Source organism: Anopheles stephensi, chromosome 2 (assembly GCF_013141755.1).
Source record: "Anopheles stephensi strain Indian chromosome 2, UCI_ANSTEP_V1.0, whole genome shotgun sequence".
NCBI classification, from domain to species: Eukaryota; Metazoa; Arthropoda; class Insecta; order Diptera; family Culicidae; genus Anopheles; species Anopheles stephensi.
In genome coordinates this window covers 68,445,023-68,458,343 of record NC_050202.1, presented here as the reverse complement: position 1 = coordinate 68,458,343, position 13,321 = coordinate 68,445,023, and the positions used below count along the sequence as shown (strand labels likewise).

The following is a 13,321-nucleotide window of genomic DNA, read 5'->3' as shown; positions in this document are numbered from 1 at the left end:
TTTTGTGCTGGGCGTTAGCCGAATGCGGAAGTAATGTCTGACGCTGCGGCCTGAGCATCTTAGCGCTATGATTATAAACCGTTTAATAGTGTAGTAAATAATATTTAACAACAGAGAAGCGCAGAGTGTGGTAAGAATTTCACAATTTTATCCCACGAGGCGCAAGTCAACGTTTAAGAGCACTTTACACGGGAAGTAAACTCGGCGCGTGGAAGATTTTCCATAATAGCATTACCATCGAACGGTTCACAGCGGCGGAATTATGCGTGAAAGCAAGTTGCTGGAGCAGATTTGCATTACAAAAGCACTTCACATCTGAGCAGCGTCGATGCTCCAGCGCTGCGTGAGGCTTTAGTGTAACCGAGATACGATGGGATACATTTTGACCCATGAAAATGTCGGAAAAACATACTTAGGAAAAGTGAACTGCAGCATTGTGCTGTGAGCGAAACAGCGCAGTGAAGAATGAACGAATTTAGTGTGGCTTTCTTAAGACCCACCGCAGCCAAAATTTACACAGCCTATGCTTTGAGAAGTATGACATAAAGGAAACACTTGGATTGATTGCTCTTGTGTGCCACGAACCAAGAACCCTGGGCGTGGGTGATTTTGTTTGATGCTGTACCTATGCCAACAAAAGTAATAATCATGGCTTGGCACGAGCGTTTTTTTAGTTGTTTGGGTGCGTGATCACTACACGAAACGCAAAGTAGATGATCGCTTGAGATAACAACGAACGGGACGAGCATAAACCGCCCAACAAAAGCCACCCGACGGTAAAACACGTGCGTCAGCCAGTCATAGTAGGGCACGTAATGCACGAAAACCTATCCGTACCTATCACACACGCACTTTCAACCGGCCGTAGAGCAAAAGCGGGCAGGACATCAGGGCAGGTTGTGAATAAAAATGAAGCTTTCAGGAATTCTTCCCTCACCCGTCAGATGGCGGGGCCAATTTAGGCGAGTTTCGTGCCGGACGCACTTTTGCACCGGGGTGAATTTTGATTTGAATATTCAAATTACATGATTATTTCGGTGTTTAAGGGTGTTCTGGGACCGGGTCGCTACCCTCACGCCACGTGCCTTGAAGTTCCGCAGTTATGCTTCCTTTGCTCCCGGCAGGCTCTCTACACTATTTCCGGTAGCGCCACCGAAACCGTAACGGAAGCACCCTTACACTAAATGAATATGTGTGCCTTGCTCCTCCGGGGATTGTCAGCCTAACGAAGTAGCCAAATCACTCGCAACCTTCCTGATGGATGGTGATGGGTGTTTGGTGGTGGTACAACACAAAAAATGGTTTTCCCCCACAAACCACCACACAGTTTGACAAAGGCCGTGGGAAATTGGCAGAAGAAGGCAAACATCGCAAATCGAATTTGTTGTGACACAACCAAAAGCGTTTGTTTCGGGCGCGCGTTGTTTGGCGCCCTCGGGTGGGTCGGCGTACGTGTATGTCAAAGGGCAATTCGGTTGCGGGCGACCGACCGGCAGGGTCCGGGACTGACAGAAACGACCCACGATGAGGCTTACCATGATTGGGCCGCCATCACAGTTGACGCATGTGAAATTGGGTGGCTGAGAAAGGTGTGAGGTACGTTTTGCTGTTTGTTTATCTTTTTGCAGTGTGATAATAAAGCTCATCACCGAAGTCATTCTCAACATCGTTGGTGTACAGTTGGTAAGACAGGTGGCGCTCTCCTCGGAAGAGATAGTTTACCTTAATTTTCATCAACAAAGTTAAAAGGATTTATTTTCCCCGTTCGACCCGAACAATCAGCCGAACAGCATCAAAAGCAGGTGGGATCGGATTCGGAACATCTTCGCACAAGCTGATCCACCATCACTGTCCCTTCAATACTGCGGTTGTGCTGTGATAAACACCACAGCGTAACGGAATGCTCTTGAGAAAAGCTTCATTCTCCAGGATGCTAGGGACGCGAGTGAGAAAATGGCAGGCCGCACCAGCAGGACCGTGGCAAATTGGTGCAATGGGAAAAGCGTGTAATGAAGGAAGATATAAAAAATAATGGTGTGATATGAAAATGAGGGGTACGTACGTAAAATAAAACCAAGACCACGAGGCCAGGATCCCCAGAAAGGTCTTTTTTTGTTATTCAAACCTGGTAGCTGTGGCAGATCTAAGCGTGGAAGCGTACTGATACTGAATCTGAACCACGCGCCGTAAATCGTTTCGGGGTAGAATATTTATGTGGGGCTATGTTTTGGGGCTAAAACTTTTTTTTCGCTCTATTTTTCGATTCTCTCTCTCTCTCTATACTATGTTGTGGCGAAAGATCTCCCCTTCAGCTTGAGGACCGAGTGGAGGATGAAATATTTATTTGTTCCATTTTAGAGATCACGTGAAGCGTTTCAGACCCAGTCCTCTAGATGCAGGAATGTCTAATGCTTTCGGTCACAATACTTCCCTTAGAAAAAGTAAACAACAATTGAGGTTCATTTTCATGTAAATGTAAACGACAAATAAATTCTAAATTTAGGGTGAATGGAATTTGGCGACGTGCCTTTCGTTGTTAATTTGGAAGCAAAAGTGTTTATGTAGGCAGGTTAGGAGATCTAGTACAGACTAATGAAAACTTAACGATGTGACCAACGATTTTTGAATTGGTGTGAGCAGAGTATTTTTTAAGTAAAGCATTTTACTAGAATTCTAGCAAATTAATTCATCTATCCCAACCTTCGAGAGTTTATTCATTAATTATTCTGTAAGTTCTCTCGTGCCCTACCCGCACCAGGCTGAAAACAGGGAGCGTTACGCTTCAACTTTAATCCAACTACTTTCAACTCTTCCACCGCGTTGGGACAATTTCGAGGAAGGTTGTGGCTTGTTTGGGAAAAATTCTCGACCTACTCCAGACATCCCAATGCATCCCCTTTCATTTGGTCCTAGTCGGATGGTCTCGTCGTTAAGCCATATCTTTATCGTAATGATGCAAAATATGACAGCGGAGACGTCTATGGTTTCGGGTGTAGGAGCCGTCAAATAAGGGCATCCTCAATAAACGGGCCAAATATTCACTCGAGCACGATAAGCTGGAGAAATGAGATGAAGTATTAAGATCGTTCGATAGCAAGCAAAAGTTAGGGTTGAGCAAGACACACGATGATGGAGAGTCAGCCTGTTTAAAAATACTTTTACGCTTTAGGTAAAAAAAAGGAACAGCCTATTTTACTGCCAACGAAGGGGTTGTTGATAGCAGGGTCTCATCATTCGTTTATGGATTTGTCGCAAGTAAAGATAAGTGGATTTATAAAGATTAAGTGCAGTTTCTCCGGATAGCCGAAATGATGTTTCATGTCAAGGTTAACTGTCAGGAAGTTGCATAAGGAAGGAACTGTGAAGAAATAACCTTGCATTCATTTTTGACGCTCTCATCAATAGAGATGTTAAGAAAAGTGTTTCGAAAAGGACATCATCCATCACAAGGTAATGTACACTATTGTGTTGTGCAAAACAAGCAGAACAATCAAATGAGCGTCCCAAAGGCTGAACCAGGACTTGTCTGTTAGCTATATCGTTTTGCTAGCCGCTCGAAGCCAGCAAAGTATCCATCCCTCAAACAGCACGTTTAATACATCAGAGCTCCAATATCAAACATCCCTGGACCTAATAGCTGGGTTGGGAAATTGTGTAGCATATACTGTTGCAAGGCTATTTCTTTCTTACCACGGCTCCCGCGCGCTGACTAGGATGAGTTTTCCAGCGCAGGAATCTAGGTCAGTGGGGGAGTGGTGTGTAGCACAACTACCCAGTGGGAAGAAGGAATTGGGTGTCTGCTTGCTCTCGCTGAACCAGCCGTGGTAAGCAATACTCTAGCAATAGTCGATGTTATCTCTCCTTTTCTCGCACTCGCATTTTTACTTTTCTACTCGCTTCTCTGTCTTTCACAATCGCCGTGGTCACATGCACTTCAGTGTGAAGTCAGTGTGGGTGGACGCGTTAATAGTCCGTGGATGAGCCACTAGCATGCATACAGCAAGCTTAACACACGACGTTGGTGAGCAGTGGCCTGTTCGTAGCAAAGTCGCTGCTGACAGAGCAGCAGCCCCGCTGTTGCTGTGTGCCAGACTTGCTCAAATGTATCCCGCCATGGTTGTGCGGCTGAAGGGTTGTGCTGGAAAAGGCCGTTATGCTTTCATCACGTGATACTGAGTATCCCGAGCCGTTTCGCCCTTTTGGTCGGTTCTTTCAACGCTTTTACTTAACCTCACTGTCGAGCCGTGGGCCTAGCAAGTGATAAGAAAACTAACCAAGCAAGCCAGCCATGGGCGGGCTTGCGTTACGCAGAAGCAGTTTCGCCCCGCAGGATCGACGAACCATCATCGCTTTAGCTCATTAAATAGAAACAGGAGCGCCATCCTCTAGGGTGCTGCCGTAACTTCAAGAGTTTGGTCGGCCTTCCTTTAATGTATGTATGGCTGGTGAGGAAAGGAAAACGAACATAATCGTAGAAGGACTTAGCGAAAGGAGGAGTTGGTAAAGCTGGAAAAGGCAGTCGTAGACAGGACATGAACGAGAAAGCGCGATAGCGAAAGCAGCAGGAGAAAATATGGAACACACTTGAAGCAAAATCCCTTCCGAAACCCGTTTTACTGTCACAGCAGGATACTGTTCCTTAAAAATATCTTAAGAAGGAGAAAGCGTGGCATTTTGAGAGATGAGGTCGCTTAACGACATAACTGAAGCGTAGTTCCTACCGATGGGTTTTGAGGAAATGGTGCCGGTAGAATTACCGAAAAGGGACTTTTCGAAGGCGTTTCTAGGATTACCGTTACAACCGTCAGGAAAATGGGTAAGGATAGGGAATCAATTCGCACAGAATTTATTGCCGGAAAAGTGATCCCCACTTCGCCTCCTGCGGTGAGGGGGAGGGGGCATCACTTTTGGGCAGTGTAGATGAAATATCATACGTAGCTTTATACTTACTGGTCAATCCAGGCTCTTCTTCAGAGAACATCAAGAATCCTTTATTCATATCTTCCGTCCGTGGGGCGAATATTTTTTCGGTGGCGTGCTGTGGTTTGCTACCGCTGACTCCACCGCTACTGCCGGGGTTACAGCCTGTCGCGCTAGCGCCACCAACTGCCGGAGGAAGCGTTACGAACAGCTTCGCCGTAACGGAATGCGGTGATCCGGCCGCCGATGATTGCTGTGGTGGCGTACCGTTCACTGTTGGTTTGTTCAAAGCACGTGCCCCGGCCGGGAGGCTGGTGAAGATCGAAGCCGTAACCGATACGGGACGACTTCCCGATGCAGACGCTGGTTTCGGTACAGCAGGAATGCTGTTCAGCTCGCGCAGGATGCGAGACGGCTGCACAGGTTCACTCGACACTACCGCCGGAGTATCGTTCTTTACGCACAACAACACTTTTCCACCACTTGCAACCGTTGCAGGTTCGTTGCGTTTAGCTTGCTCAGCACTGCTATTGGTGATAAGTTCAACGTACTCAGCGTTGCTGGATCGCAGCACTGGGATTGGTATTGTTTCCTCCACTTTCACTTGCTCTAAACCTGCGCTGGCGACAGACGGCAGAGAAATTGCTGCCGGACGCTGTTCAATTGACGACTGGTCGCCGCTACACACGACACTATTATTACTGATTTTGATACACTGTTCTGCTTCGTCTGACGATAGTTGCTGGCGTGCTTCCAGTTGTGCACACGATAAAATGTCATCTTTGTTCTCCACACCACTGTAAAATTGACAGTTGACAAAATGATAGTTTAACAATGCTGTACCGAAGGTTGTGGAAAAGTGTTTTCCACTATGAACATCTCCTTCGGTTATATCTCACATTCTCTCTTTCTCTTTACGCTTGAAGTCGTTTATACCATTTGATGAGGATCGCTAGTGTCTTCGGTTTTATGGTGTCTAAATTTGTCACCTTGAACTTGTATATTCACGATATTAACGGCGGGAATAACATACCAAATTACATTTATCTTAAACATGAATTTCTCTATGTATTGGTGCTGCTAACGGTTCTTCTAGAGAAGCGTACATGAACAACACATTTCTAATGAGAACCCACACTTCTACGGTGGTTCCTGGTCTTTTATCGAACGCAACATAATCAGCTGAGCTGAGAAAGTCGCCAAAACACGCCGTATTCTGCTCGCTAAATGAGATGAATATAGACCTGCAGAAATCTCTAGATGCTGACAGTTGGGGCGCGAGTGAAAACTACTACGAACAGTATCAGCAAAAGAAAACGATGAAATACACACCGTACACCGAGACGCACCATTACTACGCGTCTTTAGTTCCAAACAACGGTCGACAATGATAGAAGCGGCCATTGCCATCGCGGTGTCCTTCACCGTGAAAATGCTCACATACCGATTTTTGCTAGGCTGTGTAGTACAGTGGTCCCCGAAGGGAAGGTGTGCCGAGTCAGGCTGGTCGGCTGGTGAGAATGCAAAATTTTCAAAACATCAAAATAGCAAAGAAAAACTCAAAAGAGAGCATAAAAAAATGGCAACGCACGCTCCAACTGCGTGTGCCTGCGCGCGTTCACGACAGAGCGCACTGCGATCAGAATAAACTGGTTGGGAAAGAGAAAAATCGGTCGTGGTACGGGTGGAAATTTGGTCTTTTGGTCAGTGGTTGGGAAAAGCAACAGGCAAACAAAATCGTACACACGGTCCGTTTCGGCACAGGTCAGTGGGTTTCTGGGAGAGATATGCCGATTGGACGTTTGTGATCTTTGTTCCTTTACTTTGTTTTATTTTATGATTTTTAGCGTGATCTGTGACGATCGCAAGCTCTGGTAGAGGAGCAGCTTCAACATTACAAATTGATACTAAAACCCTCAAAAAACGGATATGACATTCACGCGTATTGGCATCTAATTTGAATTGGATTGAAATATTACATTCCAACCATTCATCTTGCCTTAAAGTTTTTTTTGAACATCTTAAGGATGCCATCTGTACGACAATTTTACCATGTGCAACCAGTTTCTTCCACTGGCATTTCGACCGCTTCTTCATCGAGTATATATATTTTTTTTCAATTTCACGTATGCATTTCCTCCTCGTGATCGTTCGTTCATGGGGAGGGGAGCTATTTATAAAAATGTTTGTGCGTGTTTTTCGTGTTCGTGTGTGTGTTTGTGTTTTTTTTAACTACATTCTACTGATCGATGTGAAGGTGGAGAGTTTACCCATTAGCCCATGTTCTCAAGGGTTTTTTTTTATTGGTTTACGTTATCCCGCAAAGCTAACAGCAAACTAATCGGACCATAGCCGAATGACATACGGACAAAGAAGATTTTTGCCCATAAATTATGGCAAGAAAAAGTAAATCCAAACTCAAGTGACGTGAAAGGGACGTCCGTGTGTTTGTGCGAATGCTGGATGTTTACCTTCCATGGATGATTATCGATAATTTAGAGGTCATAAGTCTACGGAACATGTCCGAAATTAGCAACTCATCGCACCAGTGTTTTTGTGATATGTGCTGTGGTAACGGGTTGGATTTTCACCATTTTATTCTGTCCTGCTTTATTCGTGCGTTGAAAAGCAACCGTTTCATAATACATAATTGTTAGAGTGTACAAACTTCAACAAAAAAAAAAAAGTATGCAGGTTGATGCGGAGGGATGTTGGGACTGATAATACTGCTCCGAAGAACTGTTTGTAAACAAAAATAATCAGATAATATTTACAAAACGAACCGATGGCGTTTGCGCCAACGTACGTCATTGTGACGCCTGTTCGCATAAAGATTGTACCAAAGACAACACTGCCACTACACACCACAGTAGTTGTTGAAAATAAAACAAATTTGTAACTTCTTGCGCGAAGTGACGGAAGTTAAGTAGGGGTGCACATTTGGCCTTGGTGCGGTTTTCCCTTTTGCCGTAACTACGTCCCAAAGCCAACGTTTATTTCAGTTGCAGAGTTAAGTAAATGAATCGATCCACACAGCGGCGCATCGTCATTGGCACCCTTTTTTTCATGGATGCAGAACGGTTTCGCGTGTCGAGGTGATTCGATCGCACTTTACCTTTGCAGATGCATTCATTTCACCATTGCAGTTCAATGTCGCAGACGGTATGCTACGCGATTTCTGGCTCTTGCCGCGCGAACATTGCATTGGTCAACACGGCGCGTTTTCGCTTGACCGTTCGGTTTTTCCCCGACACGGAGAACCAATGCAGAAGGCGGATGAGCTTTTCTAATTTTAAAACGAACGTTACAATGCACAAGAAAGCGACGGTTGCATGCAGCCACCTGACCTGCACATTTAAAGGGCGGTAGCGTTGCAGAGGAAAAACAAAACTGTAAACATGTTTTCGTGATGTAAGCGCAGCAAAAGGTACAAGAATTCCATTTCCTCATAGGTAGCAAACAAGGTAGGATTTTAAACGCGATATTCATATTCGAAGCTAAAACACCAAAGATTCAGAGGCGTTCTACAGATTCTTGCACCACCACCACACGCATCACAATTCTAATTGTTGTTATCTGACACTTGGTGTACGTTCGGAGCACGTGCAACAAGTAGAGGAGTGCAACCGCGTTCAATCACACGCAAAAAAAAACTTCAGTCACAAACAAATCTTCACCTTACCCCTACAACGATAAAACCTTGAATCGTGCTTCCGAGAGAGCATGCGAATGACGTTGACACGTTGGACGCGCCCACCGAACTCGATGGCACGAGGAGTTGAACATCACCGCATTGGAAGCTCAAATAAAGTACCACTTCGCTCCGTGCCGGTTTGTCCCGGAGTGTCCGCTGATTGCTTAAAGGGAGGAATTGGCCGGGCTGGACTGGACAGGGCACACACGAGCACAAGTGGAGAGCAATCGTTAGAATAAATAGACGCTCTGTTTGCGCGATCATTCCCTTAACGTGAATTCGCGCGTTCGCAATGTTTGTGGCGGTGATGGTACGAGAGATGGGAATGGAGAAGATGTCCAACGAGTTGCCGTCAATGAGACTCTACTTCGACGATTGGTATCGAGGCAGGTGAAACGTGGCTAGTGGAAGAGTTCACTGCTACACTGTACGGACTAAAAGATAGCAAATATGAACCGTCACAATGAGTAGGTGTGAGTCAAGTATAAACTGCACGCCGAAATATGTAACCCCAAACCAAAACAAATAGCAACATCATCAAATGCGCGGTTGTTATGATAAGAAAACCGGTTCCTTTTATCGCTAAATACAGTGAACAAACACATAAAAATTAATTCGTTTTTAGGTGGTATAAAAGTGATGCTTGGTAGGACAGTAAGCAAGTGTTACATAAAAATTGTAAGGGACCTGCAAGCGATCAGAATCGTGAGGTATAAAAAAGATTTGCAAATCAAAAATCTCTCGAAAAGTTTTTGTTTCTACCTCAATCGCCACACTGGCATTAATGTGCAATGCATTTTTTTGTCCAACTCATAAACGACGGTGTCGTGATCGGTCAAGACCCACAGCAATCTCTCAAATAAAACGCATGAAGGTACAAGAGGTACAGATCCACGCAACGATGTTCTGTTCGACAACGGCCGCAATGGGACCGTCACGGTTGACGGTACGACTGTACGGAGTGGCGACGTATGTTGACGCCTGTGTGTTCGATGGTACCGACGGGGGTCAGATCACCTTCTTCATCGTCCGGTGCGAGACCCCATGGACGAAGGGTCAGTAAAGTTATCAACGTTGTAGCAATCTTCTACCACGTTCCAAACTTATTCTTCCTGCTAACACCATTGATTCTGCTCAATTTGCCTTTCCTCGCATCTTCGTCCGTGAACAAGGGGGCCTCATACTTCGTTCACCGGATTTTGTGTGGGTTTCGGTTGTGCTGACTGCGAAACTCTGTGGTACCACTCGCGGGCGACAGCAATACGGGTTACAAGTGCCCGTGTTGTTGACTAGCCTGAGGAGAAGAACGCCAACCATGGTCTAGATCGACCCGCAGAAGCCTGCATAGAAACAATTGAAATCAGTACAGTACGATGGAATGTGCATCAGAACTTTAAAAGCAAGAGAACTCAAACCGGACATGTAAATATTTCTGTTCAGTCGACAATAAAGTAGAACAGCCGGAAAGTTCTTTTCGTCAACCGAAATAGAATGTAATTTACGTTGACGAGAACATTCCGGGGATCACTGTTTGCCGGAACGCGTTGCCTCACGCACGTTGTGCGTAGGATGGAAGCCCATCAATCACGGTTTGGTAAAGTTCAGCCGGAAAATTGTCTGCGGTCTCATCGGTTGCTTACGCAGGTGGAACGAATAAATTTGGAAAAGTGCGTTGGGAAAATAAACGTTTTCAGAACCACTTTCCGGGTTCGGGAACCGGGTTGAGCTTTTGATTTATAGAAAACCATAATAGCGTCCATGACAGTTGTTGGCACGTGCCTGATCAGAATTTAAAGAGTTTCGGAAATGACGCTCCGTACAACATTCATCAGGAGGTAATGAACGTCAAAAGCATTCTCCCAATCGTCGCTGTAGGTGTGTGAAAGAGCAAGACAGGGTGCCTTTCACTCTTGATTAACAAATGCGAGCGATAAACTTAATCTGTAAGGCAGTAAATTTTCTTACGGTTGATTACAGCACACAGTGGGTTGATTAAAACTGAACAAACAAGCAGAGGAAAAGTTTTGGAGACTTGCTACCTACCAGCCTACCGATAGTAGGGTTGATTGGGTAGGAACCATAGAACTATTTGCGCCCAAAACTTATCAGCCACGCGAAAACTTCAATCTGGTATCAACATCTCCGAAAGCCAGCGTTTGTGGACGCTTTGGTTTGCACATACTTCGGCTGCCACTATGTTGCGTCCATGAACAACATTACATCGTTACTAGAACGGAAACACATATACTGGCAGGCACACGAGTTTGCCGAGAGCTAGCCCTGGCAAGACAAAATTAACAAACGACCCGAGAACGACGTAACTCGCAATGATTGAATTAAAATCACGCTACGGGACGGAGAATCGTCGTCGCTCGTCGGTTCTCGCATACCGCAACGGGCGTCTTCGTCTGGCAAGTTGTTCTGGAAATTATGTTTCTGTTTTTTTGCTTCTTACGATCATTTTCTGGATGCTGTCGCTGGAGCGGAATTGATAGCAAGCAAGTGTTGCTGTTATTGTGCGAGCCCTTAATCAAGCTTCACCAGGTCACCAGTTAATCGAGCGAAAAAAATGCTACCAAACAACACATCATTATGGTGGCCAAACTACCTCAAACTCTAGTTAGAAAATAATTACCTACAATAAGCATTGGTGAGGAGTGCCACTCGTTAAGCTGCAGCGTTAATGCGCACAAAGGACATGTTTGGAGGCTTTAACATGCCCTGCAGCATACCAAAAATAGACATCCACCTCCTGCACTTGCAAAAAACAAAACCTCCCGTGGAACGTAATTGAACCCGCAGCATCGTCACCAATTAGACAATCACATATTTGGAAGGGATTTGCTGCAAACAAGGCAGACCGGCGCGAACCACCAAACGCACGGGACGACGACGCACAATCTGGCGGCTACTGTTTCATCGATCAAATCCGGCAACGATTCGATCGACCGATTGCTTTGGTTGGATCGGTGGTTCGCTCGAAGGAATCCGGTCCCACACGTTCCCCGGTGACCACGTCGCAAAAAGAAAACAAACAGTAGCACACACGAACGTAACACGTCGTAACATGGGACAGGCGAAGCAACAGCAGCGTTGTCTTTTTTTGCTTTTTAGTAGACGTAATCTATTTTCGGTGTTGCAAACGGTAGATGCAAACTGCATCCACCTTCTTTAGCAGCATTTATCGGTGGTAGTGTGAGTGCATGGTAGAATTTTTGATCGTTACTTTTCCATTTTATTTTCCCTTTTTTTCCAACCACTTATTCTCTTACGTACGGGTTTTGAAGGCAGTGTTGTGATAAATATTTTGTTCAAGTTGCTTGTCTAACTGCTTCGATTGATAGCTGCATCAAGCTTGCTTTAAGGGGACAGTATAGTTAGAAGAGTGCACGATTACGTAAAATCATTTACGTCCAACGCCTTTTTCTTCCGCACATTCAGCTTCCAATGAAGCACAAAATACGTACGCGCTCTCACCACACGTGATCCATCACATTATTGCCCACTTTACGTTGCAAGGGTACTATTAGTTTCTGACCTTTTTTCATATCGCTTGCAAAAAAATAATACTTCACCAGCACTATACCGATACTTGAAAGCGTTATTGCATATTTGATAATATATTATTGCACCTTCTGGTCAGTTGAAGTATTTATCGAGTAACGTGTAACGATTATCACCTTCCATTCATTATCACCATCACGACCCAGCATCGAGCCTGGAGTGTGTGAGGAGGCGCTGGATATATGTTTGCCTTCCATATTGTACCGGTATAGGGGGTGAAGATAATGCGCAAACAATTCGTTGCTTGCATTTGTCGTTTGCATTCAATTGGCCAGTTCACAACTACAACAAAAGTGTACCTCACTCAGCGCGTTTGTGTTAATTTTAGTGGATCACAACTTCGAAAACCATCAACGAGCCTGACACCAGAAAAAGAATTAGTTATTAACTTGAGGACACAACAAATAAATTACACCACTCTGCGATGCACACACTTGCATACGAAGCACGATCGGTTGGTGGTCAGTTTGTTTTGTTCTTAGCTTTGCATCCTCTTCCACTCTCTATTACATAATGCACGAATTGTTCGCGAGACTGGTGCGTCGTGAAAGATTAATTAATGTACTTTGCACATCTGTACGAACGAATGAATGGCATCTTGGTCATCACCAGAGGCTACTGTTTACCACACGTCAGATTGATCCATCAAACCGTCACCATGTTCTTCTGTGTCGTGGCTTACTGTCTCACATAGCTTTAACACCAATCGCCACGCATTTTGACAATGTTTGACGAATGAAAATTGTTTGACAACATTATTTAATCACCATACGTTCGTTCTGTACAAAACTAACTAAACGTTTGCACTGACATTCATCATACCCCTTGCGAACGATGCTCGTCCACATCTCGTGTATAGAAACGTGTCCACATATGCACACCAAACCGGTACCGAATTCGCACACTGACAAGTCGCGACCACGAAAGCGACGATGATGACGAGGAAAAACAATCGGCAGATCTGTCATCGCCACATTGCATATTTTGCACGCAAGACCTCGCATAAAACCGAACGGAAGAGCGCACAGAAGAACCGGGCACAAACAGGCAGTGTAATGAAGATAATAATGGGAGCGGCGTCCGCGGTGCATACCCGCCGGACCAGCAAACCGGCAAATTTCGAAGGGAGAAATTTTTTCACCA

The 13,321-nt window shown here is 45.1% G+C and overlaps 1 protein-coding gene across 1 annotated transcript in view; it reads right to left on the bottom strand.

Moving 5' to 3' along the window:
- The window catches only part of LOC118504472 (protein similar), a 106,660-nt gene that overhangs the window by 20,391 nt on the left and 72,948 nt on the right, over positions 1 to 13,321 (bottom strand). Inside the window, exon 7 of the mRNA XM_036038985.1 lies at positions 4,951 to 5,717. Coding sequence (XP_035894878.1) covers positions 4,951 to 5,717 — 767 coding nt within the window. The remainder of the gene's footprint in view (positions 1 to 4,950; positions 5,718 to 13,321) is intronic.